The 20,485-nt window shown below is 42.8% G+C and overlaps 1 protein-coding gene across 4 annotated transcripts in view; it reads left to right on the forward strand.

The window, feature by feature from the left end:
• Positions 1-20,485, forward strand: part of abcc8 (ATP-binding cassette, sub-family C (CFTR/MRP), member 8) — a 291,828-nt gene that overhangs the window by 184,162 nt on the left and 87,181 nt on the right. For 3 of the 4 annotated variants that reach the window (XM_078549123.1, XM_078549124.1, XM_078549125.1), the window contains exons 18-20: positions 932-955; positions 7,544-7,582; positions 10,045-10,143. In XM_078549123.1, coding sequence (XP_078405249.1) covers positions 932-955; positions 7,544-7,582; positions 10,045-10,143 — 162 coding nt within the window. The remainder of the gene's footprint in view (positions 1-931; positions 956-7,543; positions 7,583-10,044; positions 10,144-20,485) is intronic. The other variant, XM_078549126.1, reaches the window with a different exon arrangement.

The following is a 20,485-nucleotide window of genomic DNA, read 5'->3' on the forward strand; positions in this document are numbered from 1 at the left end:
ATAGTCACACAGCTTTCCAGATTTAAAACCTTTTTAGCCAGCTCACACAGTATCTCCAAGAACTCCTGCCTCCTTTTCTGCCAAACAGAAAAAAACTGGCCTCTTCCTGAAAGTGATTTGCTTCTTCTCCTCACAAGAATTCCATGTGTTCCTCTTTCGGTCTCTGTCTACTTTCTCTTTGTGTCTGTGTCTGTGTACTGATCTCCTTCACCCTCCAGCTCCTCTTTTTGTAGCTGTTCTTGTTGTGTACAACTCTCCTTTGTGTCTGCCAGCTACATGGCTTCTTTTTTAACTTCCTTCCTGTTGGTACTGATTCCAAGTCAAGTTGCCAGGACACCATTTGAACTAGTATTGCGCATTATTCAAGAAAATTACAATTGATCCCTTTACAATTGATGCAATCTCTTAAGTCCTATACAGACAATCTTAAGACTTAAATATTCAATATTAAATATCTTAAATATTCCACAGATATTTGAAAGAGTTTACTGTTCTGTTTTCAGGTTAAAAGTTGTCACACAATTATGTGGTATCTTTATTCATTCTGTTTGTCTTTTGGATGAAATATGAACTGAGGCCCTCTGCTTTCTCAGGTGAACCATAAGATCCCAAGGCACTATTCAATGAAGAGTAGATGATTTTTCCCAGTGTTCTGGCCAACTTTTGTCCCTCAACTGATATGTAAAAATAGATGAACTATTCATTTATTTCTTGGTTGGCAATGGGACCTTGCTGTCAGTAAATTGGCTGCCACATTTCCAATATTACAAAAGTGACTAACACTGCAAAAATACTTAATTGGCTGGAAAGCACTTTGGAACATCCTGAAGTTGTGAATGGTGCTACATACATGCAAGTTCCTTCTTTTTTTAATTCTTTATTCTGTTTTTCTAACTTGTTCGCCTTTATGCTCCTCTGGCATTCCTGACAGTGAACGCATGGAAGGAGAAAGCAGGTATGGTCTCCAATTCTGTTTACTGTATTCTACAGCCCCAGTACACTTCAGCTTTAACTCTTCAGTTCAAGGACAAGATTTAAAAAAAGATTATTTTAGTCAAAAGCATAATACTGCAGATGCTGGAAATCTGGGGAAAAGATGGAAAATGCTGGGAATACTCAGCAAACCAGGCAGCACCTGTGGAGAGAGAAACCGAGTTAATGCTTCAGCTTGATGTCCTTTCATCAGATAAAGCGTTAACTCTGTTTCTCTCTCTATAGATGCTGCCTGACCTGCTGGTGATTTTTGTTAACTTCCCTTTATCACACTCTGGCTTGCTTATGACCACGTGTTGTTTATTTCCATGGATTGGTGGTTTATAAACAGAGTTTTTTGTAGAAAGCAAAATACTGCAGATGTTGGAAATCTGAAATAAAAACAGAACATGCTGGAAATACTCAGCAGGCCAGGCAACATCTGTGGGGAGTGAATGTTTCAGGTCAATAATCTTTACCCTGAGGTGTCAACCTGGTGAAGGTACAACACAGGGCTACTTGCATGCCAAACAGCAAAAGCAGCATGCAATAAACAGAGCTAAGTGATCCCACAACCAACATATCAGGTCTAAACAAAAAGCCACTGCAGATGCTAGAAATCCAAAACAAAAACAGAATTACCTGGAAAAACTCAGCAGGTCTGGCAGCATCGGTGGAGAAGAAAAGAGTTGACGTTTCGAGTCCAACATGACCCTTCAACAGAACTGAAGTATAGTTAGGAGAGGGGTGAAATATAAGCTGGTTTAAGGTGGGGGGCGGGGGGAGAAAAGTTGAGGGGGGCGGTGGTTGTAGGGACAAGCAAGCAGTGATAGGAACAGATAATCAAAAGATGTCACAGACAAAAGGATCAAAGAGGTGTTGAAGGTGGTGATATTATCACAGATGCTAGTCTTCAGCCAATTCAATTCACTCCAACAAATGGCTGAAAGCATTGAATACTGCAAAGGCTTTAGGCCCTGACAACATTCCAGCAATAGTACTGAGGACTTGTGTTCCAGAACTAGCTGTGCCCTTAGCCAAGCTGTTCCAATATAGCTACAACACTGGCATCCAGCCGGCAATGTGGAAGACTACTCAGGTATTTCCTGTACACAAAAAGCAGGACAAATCCAATCTGGCAAATTACCTCCCCATCAGTCTACTCTCAATCATCATCAAAATGATGGAAGGGGTCAGCGACAATGCTATCAGGCAGCACTTGCTTAGCAATAACCTGTTCATTGGTGCTCAGTTTGGATTCCACCAGGGTCACTCAGCTCCTGACCTCATTACAGCCTTGGTTCAAACGTGGACAAAAGAACTGAACTCAAGAGGTGAAGTGAGAGTGTCTGCCCTTGACATCAAGGCTGCATTTGACCGAGTCCTAGAAGGAGCCCTAGAGAAACTGAAGTCAATGGGGCTCAGGGGGAAAACACTGGTTGGAGTCATACCCAGCACAAAGGAAGATGCTTGTGCTTGTTGGAGGCCAGTCATCTCAGTCCTGGGACATTGCTGCAGGAGTTCATTAGACCATAAGACCATAAGAGGTAGGAACAGCAGTAGGCCATTCGGCCCATTGAGTCTGCTCCACCATTCAGTGAGATCATGGCTGATCTGATAATCCTCAACTCCACTTTCCCACCTTTTCTCCTCAACCCTTGATTCCCTTACTGATTCAAAATCTGCCTGTCTCAGCCTTGAATATACTTAACGACCCAGCCTCTACGGCCCTCTGCGGTAAAGAATTCCACAGATTCACTACCCTCTAAGAGAAGAAATTCCTCTTCATCTCTGTCTTAAATGGGCGTCCCCTTACTCTGAGATTATGCCCTCTGGTCCTAGACTCTCCCACAAGGGGAAACAACCTCTCAGCATCTATTCTGACAAGCCCCCTAAGAATCTTATATGTTTGAATAATGTCACCTTTTGTTCTAAACTCCAATGAGTACAGGCCCAACCTACTCAACCTCTCCTCATAAGAAAATCACTCCATACCCAGGATCAACTTAGTGAACCTGCTCTGGACTGCCTCCAATGCCAGTAGATCTTTCCTTAGATAAGGGAACCAAAACTGTTCACAGTATTCCAGGTGTGATCTAATTAGTGCCTTGTATGGTTTTAGCAAGACTTACCTATTTATACTCCATTCTCTTTGAAATAAAGGCCATCATTCCATTTTCCTCTACTGATGATCTGCTGATCTTGTATGCTAGCTTTTTGTGATTCATGCAAGAGGACCCCTAAATTGCTCTGTGCTGCAGCTTTCTGCTGTCTTTCTCCATTTAAATACTATTCAGCTCCTCTATTCTTCCTGCCAAAATGCATAACCTCATATTTTCCCACATTATATTCCATCTGCCAAGTTTTTGCCCACTCACTTAACCTGTCTATATCCCTCTGTGGACTCTTTATGTCATCATCACCACTTGCCTTCCCACTGATTTTTGTGTCATCCACAAACTTTGCGATAGTCATTCACTTCCCTCATCCAAGTCATTAATATATATTGTAAACAAATGTGGCCTCAGCACTGATCCCTGTGGCACTCCACTAGTTACAGGCTGTCATCCTGAAAATGCCCCTCTTATTCCAACTCTCTGTCTTCTATTAGTTAGCCAATCCTCTATCCATGCTAATATATTATCCCCAACACCATGGGTTCTTATCTTAATAAGTCGCCTTACATGCTGGACCTTATCAAATGTCGTTTGGAAATCCAAATATATTACATCTACGGGTTCCCTTTTATCTATTCTACTTGTCATCCCCTCAAAGAATTCTGATAAATGTGTCAGGCATGATTTTCCCTCTATGAAGCCATGCTGACTCTGCTTGGTTATATTATGCATTTCTAAATGCACTGCCATTACATCCTTTATAATAGACCCTAACATTTTCCTAATGACGGATGTTAAGCTAACTGGCGTATAGTTTATTTTGTTTCCCTCCCTTTTTGAAGAAGAGTGTTACATTGGCAGTTTTCCAATTCTCTGGGATTTTTCCAGAATCTAAGGATTCTTGGAAGATTACTACTAGTGCATCCACTATCTCTGTAGCTACTTCCTTTAATACCCTAGGATGCAACCCCTCAGGTCCAGGGGACTTATCGGCCTTTAGCCCCATTAGTTTCCCTAATACTTTTTCCCTAGTGATAGTTATTGTAGTTATTTCCTCCCCCCACCTTGTGCCCCTTGATTATTTAGCATTTTTGGAATGCTATTAGTGTCTTCTACCATGAAGACTGATGCAGAGTATTTATTCAACTCCTCTGCCATTTCCTGCTTTCCCATTATTATTTCCCCAGCCTCATTCTCTTAGGGGCCTATGTTCACTTTGGCTTCTCTCTTCCTTTTTATATGTTTAAAGAAGCTCTTACTGTCCGTTTTTATATTACTTGCTAGTTTACCCTCAAAGTTTATTTTCCCCCTCTTTATTTTTTTTGGTCATCTTTTGTTGGTTTTTAAAACTTTCCCAATCCTTTGGCTTACCACTCCTCTTTGCCACATTGTATGTTTTTTTTAAAAATTTGATACTATCCTTAACTTCCTTGGTTAACCATGGTTGGTTTATCCGCTTCCTAGAATTCTTCTTCCTCACTGGGATATATCTTTGTTGTGAGTCATGAACTATTTTCTTAAATGTCTGCCATCAGGGTATTGCCCTAGGCCCAACCATCTTCAGCTGTTTCATAAATGATCTTCCTTCCATCATAAGGTCAGAATGGGGATGTTTGCTGATGATTGCATAATGCTCAGCACCATTCGCGACTCTTCAGATACTGAAGCAGTCCATATCCATATGGAGCAAGACCTAGACAATATCCAGGCTTGGGCTGACAACTGACAAGTAACATTCATACCACACAAGTTCCAATGACCATCTCCAACAAGAGAGAATCCAACCATCTCACCTTTACATTCAATGGCATTGCCATCGCTGAATCCCACACTAACAACAAACTGGGGGTTACCATTGACCAGAAACTGAACTGGACCAGCCATATAAATACTGCGACTACAAGAGCAGGTCATAGGCTGAGAATTCTGAGGGAAGTAACTCACTTCCTGACTCCCCAAAGCCTGCCCATCATCTACAAAGCACAAGTCAGGACTGTGATGGAATACTCTTCCCTTGCCTGGATGAATGCAACTCCAACAACACTCAAGAAGCTCAACACCATCCAGAATAAAGCAGCCCACTTGATTGGTGCCCCATCCACCACCATCAACATCCACTCCCTCCAGCACCAATGCACAGGGTCAGTAATATGTACCATCTACAACATGCACTGCAGAAGCGCACCAAGGTTCCTTCAACAGCACCTTCAAAATCAGCGACCTCTACCACCTGGAAGGACAAGGGCAACAGATGCATGGGACTACCACCACTTGCAAGTTCCCCTCCAAGCCACACATTATCCTGAATTGGAACTATATCACCATCCTCTCACTGTCGCTGGGTCAAAATCCTGGAAATCCCTCCCTAACAACACTGTGGGTGTACCTACACCACATGGACTGCAGCGGTTCAAGAAGGCAGCTCACCACCACTTCTCAAGGGCAGTTAGGGATGGGCAATAAAAAATGCTTGTCTAGCCAGTGATGCCCACATCCCGTGAAGAGAATAAAATATAAATAAATAAATAAATGATTTTTCCTTTCAGTTTGCTGTTCGTTAGTGTTCTTTGTGTTGTAAGAAGAGGAGGTGTTGCTGGCATTGTACAACCTAGGTGACACTGAGGTGTTCCTACCAACTGCTATAATTTTTTTTGAATACTCTAATATCATTCCAGCCTAGGACTTCTGCACAACAGTCTGCCCCCACTCCCAATCATTTGAAACACTTTACTAAAGGTTAAGCGTTGTCAGCTTTCTTTTATTTTGATGTCTCTTGAGCAACTGGTGCTCATTTTTAAAATGCTAATGCAACTTTCCAAGATAGATTAGGCAAGTATGGGAGCTGTAGCCTTTGGTATATGTGTCTAGACGAATATTCAATGGGCTGAAGATAATTTTCTTGACCAAGATATCATGTGAAATAAGGCTTACACCTAATAGACCTAAATATGATGGTAAATTTTCCATCATCTGTGATTTCTCAATCGTGAATAGATGAAAAGTCACATGGTAGAATGTGGAATTTCCAAATGTTTCCTCTGAGCATTTACTGCAAGCACAGATGCAGAAATTTTGGTCTCTAATTCATAAATAGAGATTTGTTCTTCACACAAGGGACGGAAAAGGGCAGAATAATATAATACATTGAGCATAATATTGATGCAGATCAACAGATATAACATTATATTTGGTGCATATTTGTTGCAATTAAAATGAAGATAAACTAAGATTTCTTACTTAGAATTCCATTGAATTTACAGCACAAAATAGACCATTCAGCCCAACTGGTACTATGCTGATGCTTATCTCCCAGAGGAGCCTCATCTTACTCCATTTACTTCATCTTTCACTATCAACATATCGCTCCGCTACATTCTCACTCATGTAATAACTAGCTTCTTCTCAAATGCAAAAACCTATTCCACCTCAACCACTCAATATGGTACAAAGTTCCACATTCTCACTACTCATAATAACCAAGTTCATAAAAATTACTCTTAAATTTAACTATTGCAGGATACTAATTGGGATTTTCATTGTAAAACATGTCACCGTAAAACAAAATGTGTCTCTCTTGATTATAAGGAGTTCAATCATAATAGGCTTTTTTTTATTTCAAAGGAGAACCAAATTTGACAATTTTATAAACTGGGTAGTGAGTTTGGAACAAGACAGTTGAAGCAAATTAATTAATTTAATTAAGTGTTCTATCTGTTGGACTTCTAATTCTTTAATCTTAATATCACTAGTACATGTTTCACCCAATGTTCTTGCAAAACTCAAATGATTAATCAGCTCAAAGTATTTCAGTTTGAGCTCAGGACCTGTCAACAGTTCTCTGCCTCCAACCATCCCAAGAAGAAAATGGCTAGTTTACCAAAGAATGGTAGAAAAACAGTCTAATGTAATGTGTATTTAACAAACATCTGTTAAAGATTTCAAAACTGGAGCATCAAATCCCCTGCTGGCAGAGCCCTTGATTAAACATTATGAAAAAGCACTGCCATCTGTTTAAAGCTGAAGTGCAAGCCGTATGTTTGAGGAATAAGAACAGAAACTATAAATGATGAAATTCAGCATTGAAACAGTAGAAGCTTGAAATGACAATCCAATCAACATCTGAAATAAAAATATGGGTTAATATTTTCAATCGAATCATTTGTCAATTCTTTTTCCAAAATGGAAACGGTAGAGGAAAACAATTGGTGGATATAGTATGCATTTTTTGCAAAGGAGCAGTAATGAATTGGAAAGCCGTGTAAATGGCGACACACTTGTACAAAAGCTATTCTCATTCTCTTGAAAGGTGCAGATGCAGGCAACTGACCAGCTGTGTATCTCCTGCATTTTCTGTTTGTATTTATGCATTTTGGAGGAATTAACTGAAGTAGTAAATGCTCCACTGTCCTAAAGAGACATAATACTTTGTCCTCTTTCTGTTTAAAATATTGCAGCAGTACCGAGGAGGACACAGCTGTTGATGTTGAAGTGAGGTATATCACTTTCTTTCCTGATCACTGGAAAGTTGTCCTCTTGCCCAAATCCCTCCTGGTGTTGCTTCACAATTTTGGATATTAACAGATTTTGTTGGATGTGTCTCCTAGGTTAGGGTTGCCAACTCTCTGGAATTCCCCTGGAGTTTCCAAGAATTAAATATTAATCTCTAGGACACTGTTATGAGCAAACCTATAATATCATAGGGACATTTTTAAAACATTGTAATTTTTTCATTTTCTTGGAATGTTTATTTGTTTGAAAATATTAGAGATGAGATCAAAAGGCCGTTTGACTGGGTAATTAAGGGCTGTTTACTTTCAAATTGGTGTGGGAAGGAATACACTGCAAGGATAGACATGGTTGGTGACCAAGGGTAGGAGTGTGGGATAGGAGGCTGTATGAGCCCTCCAGGAATATGTTCAACCAGAACTGGCAACCCTACCTAGGCTGCTCTTGCTCACTGGTGATATCTTTGCATCCTCTGTCTAGTTGCCTGTCATTAATGCTTTTGTGGCAGGCTTCATTGGTCCTATATGTGTTCTGTGTAAAGTTAAATTTTTAACTTTCATTTTAAATTCTTTGTGCATTGTTCACACTGCTGTGTTTTGTTGTGCACTAAACAAATATACTTGTAAGTTGGTTTTTTGAAGTTTAGGTTCTACAGCATAAAAACATATTACTATACTTAGGAGTTATGTTTCTGGACCAAGAAATCTCCTCTCAAAAGGTCTGTTTAGTTTTGCATTCTAGCTTTATTTTTTCCATCAATATTTTTGCTTCCGCTGCAAGTCTTGGTAACTTTTTCTCTGCAATTTCTTTGAAACCCAAATCTAAAAATGCAAAGGAATGAGATCAAAACAAGCACACATGCATATTCTTAAAGTGCCAAAAATGTGTGAAGTGTCTGGTTAAATGAATATATCATCAGCATTCTCATGCTGTTGAATTCTATAAGCCCTCACCGAAAACATTAGTCCTTTCCATAAAAGGAATATTTTCTTGCTCAACTTTTGGCAATGGAAAAATCTGAAATTGTAGTTTAAGTTATGAGAATATTTCTTTGGGAAAATTTTTCTGAAATCCCTGAAAGGTAATGACAATTAAACAAATGCCACAAGGTTATGCATTTGATATTGTATCAAATATTGGAAGTACTATCAGGTAAGAGATCTATAAAATTGGCGTCGTTGTACCTAGTATTCATAAACATTGTTAAATAGCTGTCAGCCTGTATTGGTGCTTGTAAATTTGACAATTCTAAGCACAAGAGTGGACAAGTCCTTGATATTGTTACAATTATGAGGTTTATAAGATTGTTATATTTTGGGACTGTGACTTAATTTAGGGTAAAATGAAGGGGATTGAATGACCTGTGCTGAAGTCTGCTTGACAACAGGCCTAGATGATCAGTGTGTTAAAGATTAAAGGAAGGCCCAGATTGTTTTCCTGGGAAGTTGTAAGGTCTTCACACCGGGAGGCAATGGCAGCAGCATCTGTGTTGACAGTGGTCTGACTGTTAGTCTCCAAAGTTTTAGTAAGGTGTTGAAAAATCAAATTGTAAACAGCTGTGCTTTAAACTGTCCATTTGATCCCACGATAGAATAGCTGGGGTCAAAAGAATAGCTAATCAGCATTTCTACCTGGGTACAAGTCCCATGTGAGTCACATTGTCATGGAGGCAGGCTATAAGAGGGGGAGGGTTTTTACTCACAAACAAGTTAGTCTGCCAGGATCTGGGAGAGAAGGAGTAGCTAGAGGCTGGAAAGCTCTATGGTTCACTGTGCAGAAATGTGGGTGGAAGCTTGCGCTCACGTTGGAAAGACCAAATTTGTGAGAATTTGAAACAGAGCTGGGAAATTCACCTAGCTGACGCTAGGGAGAGAACCGTCAAGAAAAACCTTCATCCATGGAAGACAGTTTTTGGGTTGGAAAGGAATTGAAGTAAACCGTTGGGAGAGCTAAGAATCAACGTGACTCAGTCCAGGAAAATCGGATGACTACTTAAGGGACAATGTAAAGTATACCTGTGAAGTGGGTTTTTTGGCTGAGTTGGGAATAAAAGGGGAAAGTTCTGTTCTGTAGTTTAAAGTATAAGCTGCTGACAACAATAGTGTTTCGTTAATGGTGATTTTAGTCTGCTACAGTATAAGCTTTAAAACATGAAATCTTGTTGTGTACAAGAGCTGAAAGAGAATAAAAATCTCTTCAAGTGTCACACAGGACAGGATCCTGGAAGTTCTGAATAGATGATTGTGATCATGAGCAAAAATGCACCACAGTCTCTCAAGTGTGGCTGCGCCATGTGTTATAATATAATCAACCAGGGTACTGGTGAGGCAAGTCTTTGCAGTGTGTCTGTCATCTAAATATATGACACACACTTTATTAGCACATATCATAGCAGTTTATTGATGTGCACTGTGCATGTATTTTATAAGCTGTTTTTGTTATCCGCTAGGAGAAGGAGTGCTGTAGCTTATGCTGCACAGAAACCCTGGATATTGAACACTACAGTAGAAGAGAACATCACCTTTGGCAATCCTTTTAACAAACAAAGGTAATAAACCTTGTGTAAAGTGTAATTTGTAGAATAGGCATGTAGCAGCATATACTCTTTAACATGGAACCTCTTCTCTCTATATTTACTTGATCTAGTTCATTAAATAATGAAATGAGGGTTTGACATTAGTGCATTGGTATTTTGTAGACTGGAGGGAGCAGGATTCTTGCACAAAGTTTCTATATGGCAGGTCCCAGATCTTATTTAGATTTGATTCAAGGAAAGTCACAGGGATCGATTATAACCCTATCAGCATTGTAGAAACTGGGTAGAAAGGCTATTAAAAACAAGCACATTAACTATCCAGTCAAGCCCTTTGTTCTGTGTCCCATTTTAATCTGCAGGCAGATGAAGTGCCAACTTAAAGCAGGCAGAGTTCTCATAGATTAATGCAAATCGGGGTCATATTGAATCTATTGTATTTTACCTGGGCCCTGAGCAGAAAAGCCACCATGGCTTTTGCACCAGACGGACAGCTGTCAGAAAAGACTGAACAAGCTGGGAACTTTCTATAGAAGAGAGAAGACTGAGAGGGGACTTGTTAGATGTCTTTAAAATTATGAAGAGGTTTGATAGGATCCATATGGAGTAGATAGCCTCGGGTCCCACTGGGGACAGGGTAGGTCAGATGGGAGACATGAAGGCCCTGGCCATCTTAAAGACAGGGCCTTACTTGAATAAATTTCTGCAGGGTCCCACCTGACACCTAGCCAGATTGGCTACCTGGCCGGTGGGAGGTGGTTGAAGTCATGTGAATGGTGTTATGATCCTTGGATGGACCCCAGCATGCAGTGGGTGGAGATCCGGCTATGGACCAATTATATTTTGTTTAAAGTAGTTAACGGTTGAGATTCAAGACACCTGCTTTTGGAATAAAGCCACAAGATTCCACTGTTTTTGAACAAACAAAAACATAATTTACTAGACAAATTCAGAAAGATAAAACAATTTACAATATGTGCCTTATACACTAACATTCGGGGTAAGTATGAGGTACATGTGAATTAACGGATGAACTGTAGTCAAACACACCACATTACAGAATAAGTGACAGGTGCAACCAAAACAGTGTCCATGGATTTCTAAAGAACCCACCCAGACATCAATAATCACCAAATCAAACAATCTTGTTGAAATTCTGTCTCACAAGGGATTCCCAGCTTCACCTTTGAAGAACTCTCCTTGGAATTCTCTCCAAAATTTGCTCCCACTCGGATGGCTTTAACAATAGCCCACCTCAAAGTGTTTCAATCTCACCTTCTGAGATCCCTTCCCCCTGGATTACCAAGCCTGCATTTCAGCCTCTACTTACTGGCATAATTTCAGCTCTTTGCTAGACAGCTAGCTTCAGCTTCACTGAGCTGGCACGGCTCCTGAGTTTATCCAAACTTCTCTCTCCCAGCTGTTTCCAGCTATATATGACTCACAAGGCTTCCTGTGAGCCCTCTTCAATTACCAGGGCTTCCCCTGAGACTTCTTCTTAGCTTCTCAGGGCAAACAGCAGCACTTTGGCTGCATGGAGCTTCTTCCTCCTGCTCCTGACTCTCCTGAAACTGACTGCCTCAAGAAGAATTGTTCACTGACCCTTGAACTGTTCTGGTGACCTATGAAAACACTCTCGGAGGGTCCCACCCTTGTTACCAGGCAGGAACCAATGTAACAAGCATTGGAACATCCTGCACCTTAAATGTTACAATCTCCACAGATGGTTAATTTAGCACCCATGGACACACAGATCAATGGATTTCATGACAACAGTCTTTGGCAGTCACGGAGGGATGGGTGGTGCTCTGGGCAGGGCTGGTGGGGATGGGGGAAGAGAGGTGCAAGGAGATACCTGCAGCAAAGATTGAGAGGGATCGGAAGTCTATGGCAGAGATGGTCCTGCTTCAATTCCATAACTTTACTAGAAGTGCCGTGAAAGCATTGACAAAGTTAGCAGGACCAACTCCAAGAAATATCCAACTCTAGTCTAAAGTTTTCTTCCCATTAAAGAATGTATATATCAGATGAAGATTTATCAATACAAGATGAAGATTTCACAAACATCACCAAGAGGAGTAAAGAAAGCAAATCAGTTCAATAAGTTCAACAATTCAGTTGTGCCCTGTGCTGTTTGTATTTTTCTCTCAACAATCAGAAAATAGTAGATGGCATGTAAGAAATAGAAAAAAAATATTTAATTTATTGTTTTCTACTTTTAACTTTGTGAAGTTAAACTTTAGATTGAGCCAAGAAAATATCCCCTGCACAATGTAGGATAACCTGGTCTATTACATTATGACCCATTCGTGACATCTGAATGCCTACCCTATTCTCAAGAAAAAAAAATCAAATGATTGTGATTAAATAATGTTAGGCTCCTCGAGTTCTTTTCACAGAAATTAAGGAAAGTTGTTCATTTTTATGTATTTTTGGAAGTTTTCTTTGTGATTGTTCATTTTTCTCCAGAGATTAATAAATTGGACAGAGTCTATACAATTGCAGTTCAAAGTAAAGCTAGCTATATCCCTTATTTATTGTGTTGTTCAGTAGGATTGAAACAGTTTATTAAGGCAGATAACAACCAATAAACAAAATAGTATAGTAACTTAAACCATGTGTATAGAAACAGAGCAGAGGTTGAATCAATTTAAAAAGAAACTGAATCCATTACCACTGGTAATTGAAGAGGGCTCAGAGGAAGCCTTGGGAATCATATATAGATGGATATAGCCGGGAGACAGGAGAACAGAGAAACTCATTCTCTCTCATAAAGGGAAACATCCACTCTGTCAAGTCCCCTCAGGATCTTACATATTTCAATAATATCACCTTTGATCATACATAAAATGGATTCAGTTTATTTTAAAACTTGATTCAACCCCTGCTCTGTTTCTGTACACACAGATTAAGCTATTATACTAATTTGTGTATCTGTTATTATCTGCCTTAATAATCTGTTTCAATCCTACTGAACAACAATAAATAGTTTTACTTTGAGCCTCCATCATGTAGTTATGTCCAATGTATTAATCTGTGGAGAAAAATGAAGAACCACTAAGAAAACTTCCAAAAAGACTTGAAAATGAGCAACTTTTCCTTAACTTCTGTGGACAATCCATGAAAAGAGTCAAGGAGATATGAGCCTAACATTATTTAATCACAACCATTTGATATTTTTCCTGAGAACAGGATAAGCATTCAGATGTCACCAACGGGTCAACAATAACGTATTAGACCAGGCTATCCTAGATTGTGCAGGGGATATCTTAACTATACTTTAGAAAAAATGTTTACACTTTTATACTTTTACTAAGCTGTATAAATAGAAATGAAAAGAGCTAGAGGTACAAAGATTTGCATTTCCAGAACTTGGCTGTATTTTGGCTACCATTTGGTTCAAGATTGCTTCAAGATTGGATTGAAAGCTATGGAGTCAATGGACATAAAAATAGGAAGAGATATAAAACAGGCTGCTTAGTTGCTATCACCCATTTGGCACTATCACACCCACACTCTCACACACACACACACACTCTCACCTCAATCAGCTCCCATACGAGTATACGAATTTAGAGTAGGAGTAAGCCATTCAGCCCCTCAAGCTTGCTCTGCCATTTGATAAGATCGTGGCTGATCTGATTGTGGCCTCTACTTTCCTGTCTACCCCATATACCCTTTGACTCCCTTGTCAGTCAAGAATCTATCTAACTCAGTATTAAAGATATTCAATGTCCCTGCCTCCACTGTTCTCTTGGGAAGAGAATTCCACAGACTAACAACCCTCTGAGAGAAAAAAATTATCCTCATCATTGTCTTAACTGGGAAACTCACTAATTTTAAGCTGCAGGTGGAGTCGTCTAAGATTTGCATAAAGTGTGGTAGCGGGCAGGAAAAAGGACGTTTTACCCGCTGACCGCAATGGTGGGTTTTCGTTCCATCATTCCATTCCTGGTGCATCCCACCTCATTCATAACTCATTCACGGGAAACACATCAAATCGCTGGCAGGCGGGCTCAGAATTGCCCACCATGCCATGACTTCAGCCCTTCCTCACTCCAAGTGCCATGTTTAAAGAGCAACAGAGCACATGCCTACTCCATGTCTGCAGACCAGGATTGCTCAGGGCGACAGATGGTCCCAAAAGCAAAGAAGATGGCAGCCCACCTCATCAGTCTCAACTCACACATTCACAAAGCCATTATGTATCCACAGGGATCTCACACCTCAAGGGACAACACCACAGCCCTCACATCTCCATCAGGCTCATATCCCCTGGAGCTCGCGTCCTCATCCCACACATGGTTCCGATCACCACACAAACATCCCACGCAGTGCCATGTATCCTGCTCACACTCTCTCCACCTGTTTTCATGCAGGAGAAGCTGGCTGACAACGGCAGAGGGAGATCCCAGACCAGGGGTGGAGTGGCCCACATTAGGCCCTTCACTCACTTTGAGGAATGTGCCATCGCACTGACTGGTGAGGATGTGGATAGTGCCTGCAACGACAGTGAGGTTGGTGGCACACACCCACATGAAGATCCTGCACCACATCATCATCTCTCAATGCGGTTGTGAGTGCATGAGTGCTCTCTCTCCTGCTTTTAACTCTGCTGCCATGCATTAATTATCTCTACTTTGGTTCACAGAGAGCTCTGCCAAGCGACAGATGACCTCAGCTAGCCAGTCCCTCAGCTCCATCCACGCCCTCACCTCCAGCCAAGAGGACACCTCCTCCATTGAAGAGCTGGAAATAAGCAGCCTCGGAGACCCATCACAGCGCTTACCCACACCCTGCATCAGCACAGAGACACAAACCTCGGTAGAACCTAGATCTATAGCAGGCTCAGGTTCACAATCATACACGTGTCCGCAGCAGGAAGAGGCAAGTTCAACCAAGCTCCCTGGCACTTGGAGGACTGCTGAGAAAGAGGCATCTGTGAGGTCTGAGTCAGCTGACGAACCTCTGGATTCGGCCTTCCAACTCATCCTGGAGAGCCAGCAGAAGGCAGAGGAATATCATGCAGAGCTGCTGGAAGTTCTCAACAGACTGGCATGCAAGTCGGAGGAGTACGTCCACCTGCTCTCTGGTGAGGTGTGGCCCATGTGTGCGCGTATGGAGGTCTCCCTGGGAAGGACAGCGGACACCGTGGAGACCCTGGCCCAGCAGAACACGGAGATGCATACAGACCTGCGCTCCAATGCGGTAGCTATGGGTGAGTTCCTGCAGTGGCAATGCGAGAGGGAAACGGGGCACCTCAATGTCCCTCCAGGTGCTCCTTCGCCTCAGGGAATCAGGCTGGTGCCCTCGGGCACCCAAAGGGAGGAGGAGTGGCAGCTGGGCACCCCTGGGTCATCCACGCAGGAATCTCAGAGGCTGTCCTCTCCTTCCAAGTCCCCTTTGCCCGTGAGCCTCTCAACCTTGTCCTCTGTCACCGCAGAGAGAGCAGCTATCCCACAAAAGGACAACCAAAGCAAGCCGGGGCCCTCAAGGCTTCTGCTCTCCAAACGACGCACACTGAAGTCATCAGAGGCAACAGGGCCTTGGGCCAAACATTGCACAGGCTGTCTCCACCCTTGCTGTGGATGTCAAGGCAGCACCTAGAAGCAGTGATGGACCTAGAAAAGTTACAAAATTCCAATCACAAGTGGTTACACAGATGAACACCTTTTGCCACTTTATAATCTGAAAATATATTCACTTTCACTGAATAAGGTGTAATGCTGGCTTTCAGCTTCATTGACAGGCTTTGCTAGTGCTCCCACTGCAACCCACACCGCCCCCCCACTCCCATCCACATGGACCTCCCTGACCTCCTCCTTCCCACCCCCAGGATCTATGTCTGCATCTGAGTCCCCCCTTCATCACACTCATCTCACTGTCTTGAACATTTTCAATGCTGCCTGCTGGGGTTCTCTTTCTGTTGTCCATCTGAGCTGACCTGCATCTCCACCCATCCACCGATTACACTCCCAAGAAGCACCTGTACCCGTCCAACATGAGGCTCTGCTCACTTTTGATTTCGACAGCCATGTAGCTGTTAAGTTTCTCATCAGCTCTCCGGTCCTTTCCCCCATCACTGTTGACCCACTGGCATCACCTTCCACCTCCCCAGCGTCACCTACCAACCTGAACCCTTGTCATTCCAGGATGTCCAGATGAACATGCACGTTCCCTACCTTCCTGAGAATCCCACCCCCATCCACATTGACCTCCCTGACCTCCTCCTTCCCTCCCCCAGGATCCGTGTCTCCCTCTGAGTCCCCACCAAGCACCCTCACCATCCCTTCTGCCGCTACTGACGCACCCTCACCCTCCCACCCTTCTAGCTCACTCTGGCCCCTCTCATACTCACCATTCCCCCCTACCACACCCACCCTCAGTTCGCTCCCCAGGAGGCAGTCATTGACACCACAGACCATTCCCTTATCCGTTCACCTGGATATCCGCCCACTTACTCCTTCCTCCATCCTTCCTCTTTCCTTCCTCCGGACACTTCCCCCCTCTGAATTCCTTCCTTCCCTTGGACTCCTTCCCCCCTCCAAACTCCTTCCTCCCCCAAACACCTTCCTTCCCTCCGGACTCTGTCCCCCTCCGAACTCCTTCCCTTACACTTTCCTCCACCTTTACACCTACCTCTCCACTTGCTGCATTCTCCCCCATTAACCCTACTCCCCCTATGCCCCCTCCTCCGCCCTCCCAATCTCACCCTCCCTGACACCTTTGTCCCCACCCCCCCAACCTCACCCTCCCCACAGCATGTGATGTACATGTTCCCCCAGGGTCTGATAGCTGTAGGGCTCTAGCATCTTCTGCTCCTTGGATGTTCACAAACTGAGCAAGGCCCTAATGGTAAGTCCAGACATCTGCATGTCACACTTGTCCAAACATCTTCTGGGCCGGCATGTTTTCCTGCCGGCGTAACGGTAAATCTGGCGTCGGGGGGATGATTCCAGCTGGGCTTTACTTTGCATCTCATTAGCAGGATGCAAAGCGGATTCGTGCTGGCCTCCAGTGGGATTGGTGTTCCACCAATGCAGACACTATCAGATGATCCCACTGAGATTTCACACCAGCGTGAAACCGAATTTTGGCCTTCTCTCTACATTGTCGTCCCTCTGCCCCCTGGCCTGCCTTCACACCTGATGCCAATGGGACAGAAAATTCTGGCCTGTGTCCCTAGTTCTAGTCTCTCTCATAAGGGGAAACTTCTTTTCAGCATCCACTGTCAAGTCCCCTCAGGATCTTACATGTTTCAATAAGATCACATTCTTCTAAATTCCAATGGATACAGGCCCAATCTGTCCAACCTTTCCTCATAAGACAAGCCCCTCATCTAAGGAATCAGCCAAGTGAAGCCGTTCTGAACTGCTTCTGGTGCAATTATATACTTTTACTTAAATAACGAGACCAAAACTGTACACAAGTGGTCTCCCCAACACCCTGTACAACTGTAACAAAACCTCCCTACTGTTATATTCCATTCCCCTTGCAATAAATGACAACACTCCATTTGCCTTCTAATCACTTGCTGTACCTGCATACTAACTTTTTGTGATTCAGATTCCCCTGTACATCAGAAATCTGCAATCTCTTTTCATTTTAATAATATACTGCTTTTCTATTCTTCCTGCCAAAGTGGACAAGTTCACATTTCCCCACATTGTACTCCATCAGTCAAATTTTTGCCCACTCACTTAACCTATCTAGATCCCTTTCTAGACTCCTTATGTCGTCTTCATAACTTACTCTCTTAACCTATCTATCATCAGCAAATTTGGCAACCATACTTTTGGTCCCTTCATCCAAGTCATTGATATAGATTGTAAACAGTTGAGGCCCCAGCACTGATCCCTGTGGCACTGCAGTAGGTACATCTTGCCAACCTGGAGGTGACCTATTTGTCCCTACTATCCATTTCCTGTTAGCTAACCAATTCTCTATCCATGCTAATATGCTGCATCCTACATCTTGAACTCATATTTTGAGTAGTAATTTTTGATTTGACACAGGGAGGTGGTGGCATAGTGGTACTGTCACTGGCCTATTCCAGAGACCCAGAGTTTGAATCCCACCATGGCAGGTGGTGAAATTTGAATTCAATAAAAATCTGGAATTATAAGTCTGACGATGACCAAGAAATCATTGTTAATTGTTATAAAAACCCATTTGGTTCACAAATGTCCTTTAGGGAAGGAAATCTGCTGTCTTTACCTGGTCTGGCCTACATGTGACTCCAGACTCTTAAATGCTCTCTGAACAAGGGCAATTAGGGCTGGGCAATAAATGCTGGCCTAGCCAGCGATGCCCACATCCCATGAACGAATAAATTTGAAATAAACCTTGTTAAATGCCTTTTGGAAATCCAAGTACATCTACAGGAGTTTCCCCTTTATCCACATTGCAGATTATTTCTTCAAAGAACTCTAATAGTCAAACACAATCTCCCAACTCTCAATGTTGTTAAGACTTGTCTATCTGGAACTGTGTGGCATTTTTTGCAATCAGATCTGTCACAGGTGATCCAGAAAGCTCATGGATGACTGTGAAGAAATATTGGGAGGAATCTTGTTGAGGTGTGGGGGTCTGACCTGACGGCTGGAGAGCTGGGGAGAGACCTGTGCTGCCTTGTTTTGGGAAGGCCCACAACCACAAGCCAATCAGGCAGTGGCGAGGTCAGCGGTGGGTGTTCCCCTGGAATGAAGACCTCGGAGGCGTAAGACTCGCCTACTGAGAGCTGCCAGCCAATCACCGACCAGCAGTTCTTGTGCTCAGCAGTGCCACAGGGGAGTCCACAGTTGCTGCCAGAAGGACAGGCACCGGAGTCCCAGGATCACGGATCGACCCAGGTCATAGGCAAGTAATGTGGAGTGGGGAGAGGGGTAGAGGGGTGCAGAACGTCATTATCAAGGGCTGGGGAGGGGTGCCTCTCACCAGCATCCCCCCCTCCCCTCCTTCCCTATGCCCAGTCCCTCGAGTGCCATTGATCAAGGGAGCCCCCCCAGTGGTAGGAAGCTGTCTGCACAGTTTTACCTGTCATGCATGCCGCATGTCAATAGGCCCACCTGCAGCTGGGTTAATACCAGCGGTGGCAGAGTAAGGCCCTTAAGGGCCTCAATTAGCAGCAGGGTGGGAAGGTTGACCATGGGCTTTCCTGCCCAGAACATAACTCTGGCAGAGGTGGGAATGCGGTGTGGTACACTACCTTCCTGCCTCCAATCCCACCACTGCTTCCAATCCCACCACTAGCAAGAGCAAAAGGTCCTGGCCATAATAAGCATCTTTATCAGATGCTCTACAGTTTAGCGTACATTTGTAAATGCCTTTCTTTCCCCTTCCATCAGCCAGAGAGAGCCTTACAGTAATGACCTAATGCTATTAACTATTTTAATGGTATTTGCTTAGTTTGGGTCATAATGATGCACTATACTTCACATATGGTGCTTTTAATGAAGGTTGTACTGTCACATCAAACAGTAAATGCCTCTCTGTCAATATTTGCAGCATTTTAATGGCTCAGTAAGCGACGTCTAGCAAGATGGCAATGTTTTGCAAACCATGATAGATGGTGTTTTTTTAGGTGCTGCTATTAGATAGTTTGTTCAATAGTTTGATAACAATATATTTCTCACTGAGGATACAGTGGATTGGGGAAGAGTTGTATATATCCGAAGTCTCATGAGTTGGGAGCACACAAAGAGAAATAATTGAAATGATTCAGTATTTACACCAAGTTTGGTGAATAGAATAACGTAGAAATCTTGTGTTTCACCTTGATGGCATAGGCTTTATTGCAGCCAGGGTGGATGGAAAAGCAGCTCTCCTCGTCAATGACATATTCTCTATGTGAACTGAAGCTAGCCAAAATCCTCTTCTAATTGGACATAGGTCCACAAAACAGTATTTTTCAAAAAAAAAAACCTAGGCCGGGATTTTCTGGTCCCACCCGTGGCAGGGCCTGTCACGGGCGGGACAGAAAATTCGGAGAGGCAGCCAAACATCCATTGACTTTTGGCGGGAATTTCCAGCCCTGCCACAGGCGCGATGTCTTGTGCTAATTCAGCTGTTGAGCAACTATTGGCCATAAGATGAGTCTTTTATGTTCCTTCAGTTTGTTTTCTTGTTCTTCCATTGGGGATGGGTTGCTGGAGTAGAAGTAAATTCTGAATTTCATCTACCTTGAGATTTCAGGGGTATTACTAGCACCCTGTTTTGAGTCAGATGCTACCACCTTAGTCCTGCTGTTTGACCAAACAAAACTCCTCTCGTTAACATTAGAATGCTGGATAAATCTTATTGTGAAAGAACCAACAAATCAGTAAGTCAATTCTTTGTCAACCTTTAAACTAAAAGA

The sequence above is a fragment of the Cetorhinus maximus genome, chromosome 9, assembly GCF_964194155.1.
Source record: "Cetorhinus maximus chromosome 9, sCetMax3.hap1.1, whole genome shotgun sequence".
Classification (NCBI taxonomy): domain Eukaryota; kingdom Metazoa; phylum Chordata; class Chondrichthyes; order Lamniformes; family Cetorhinidae; genus Cetorhinus; species Cetorhinus maximus.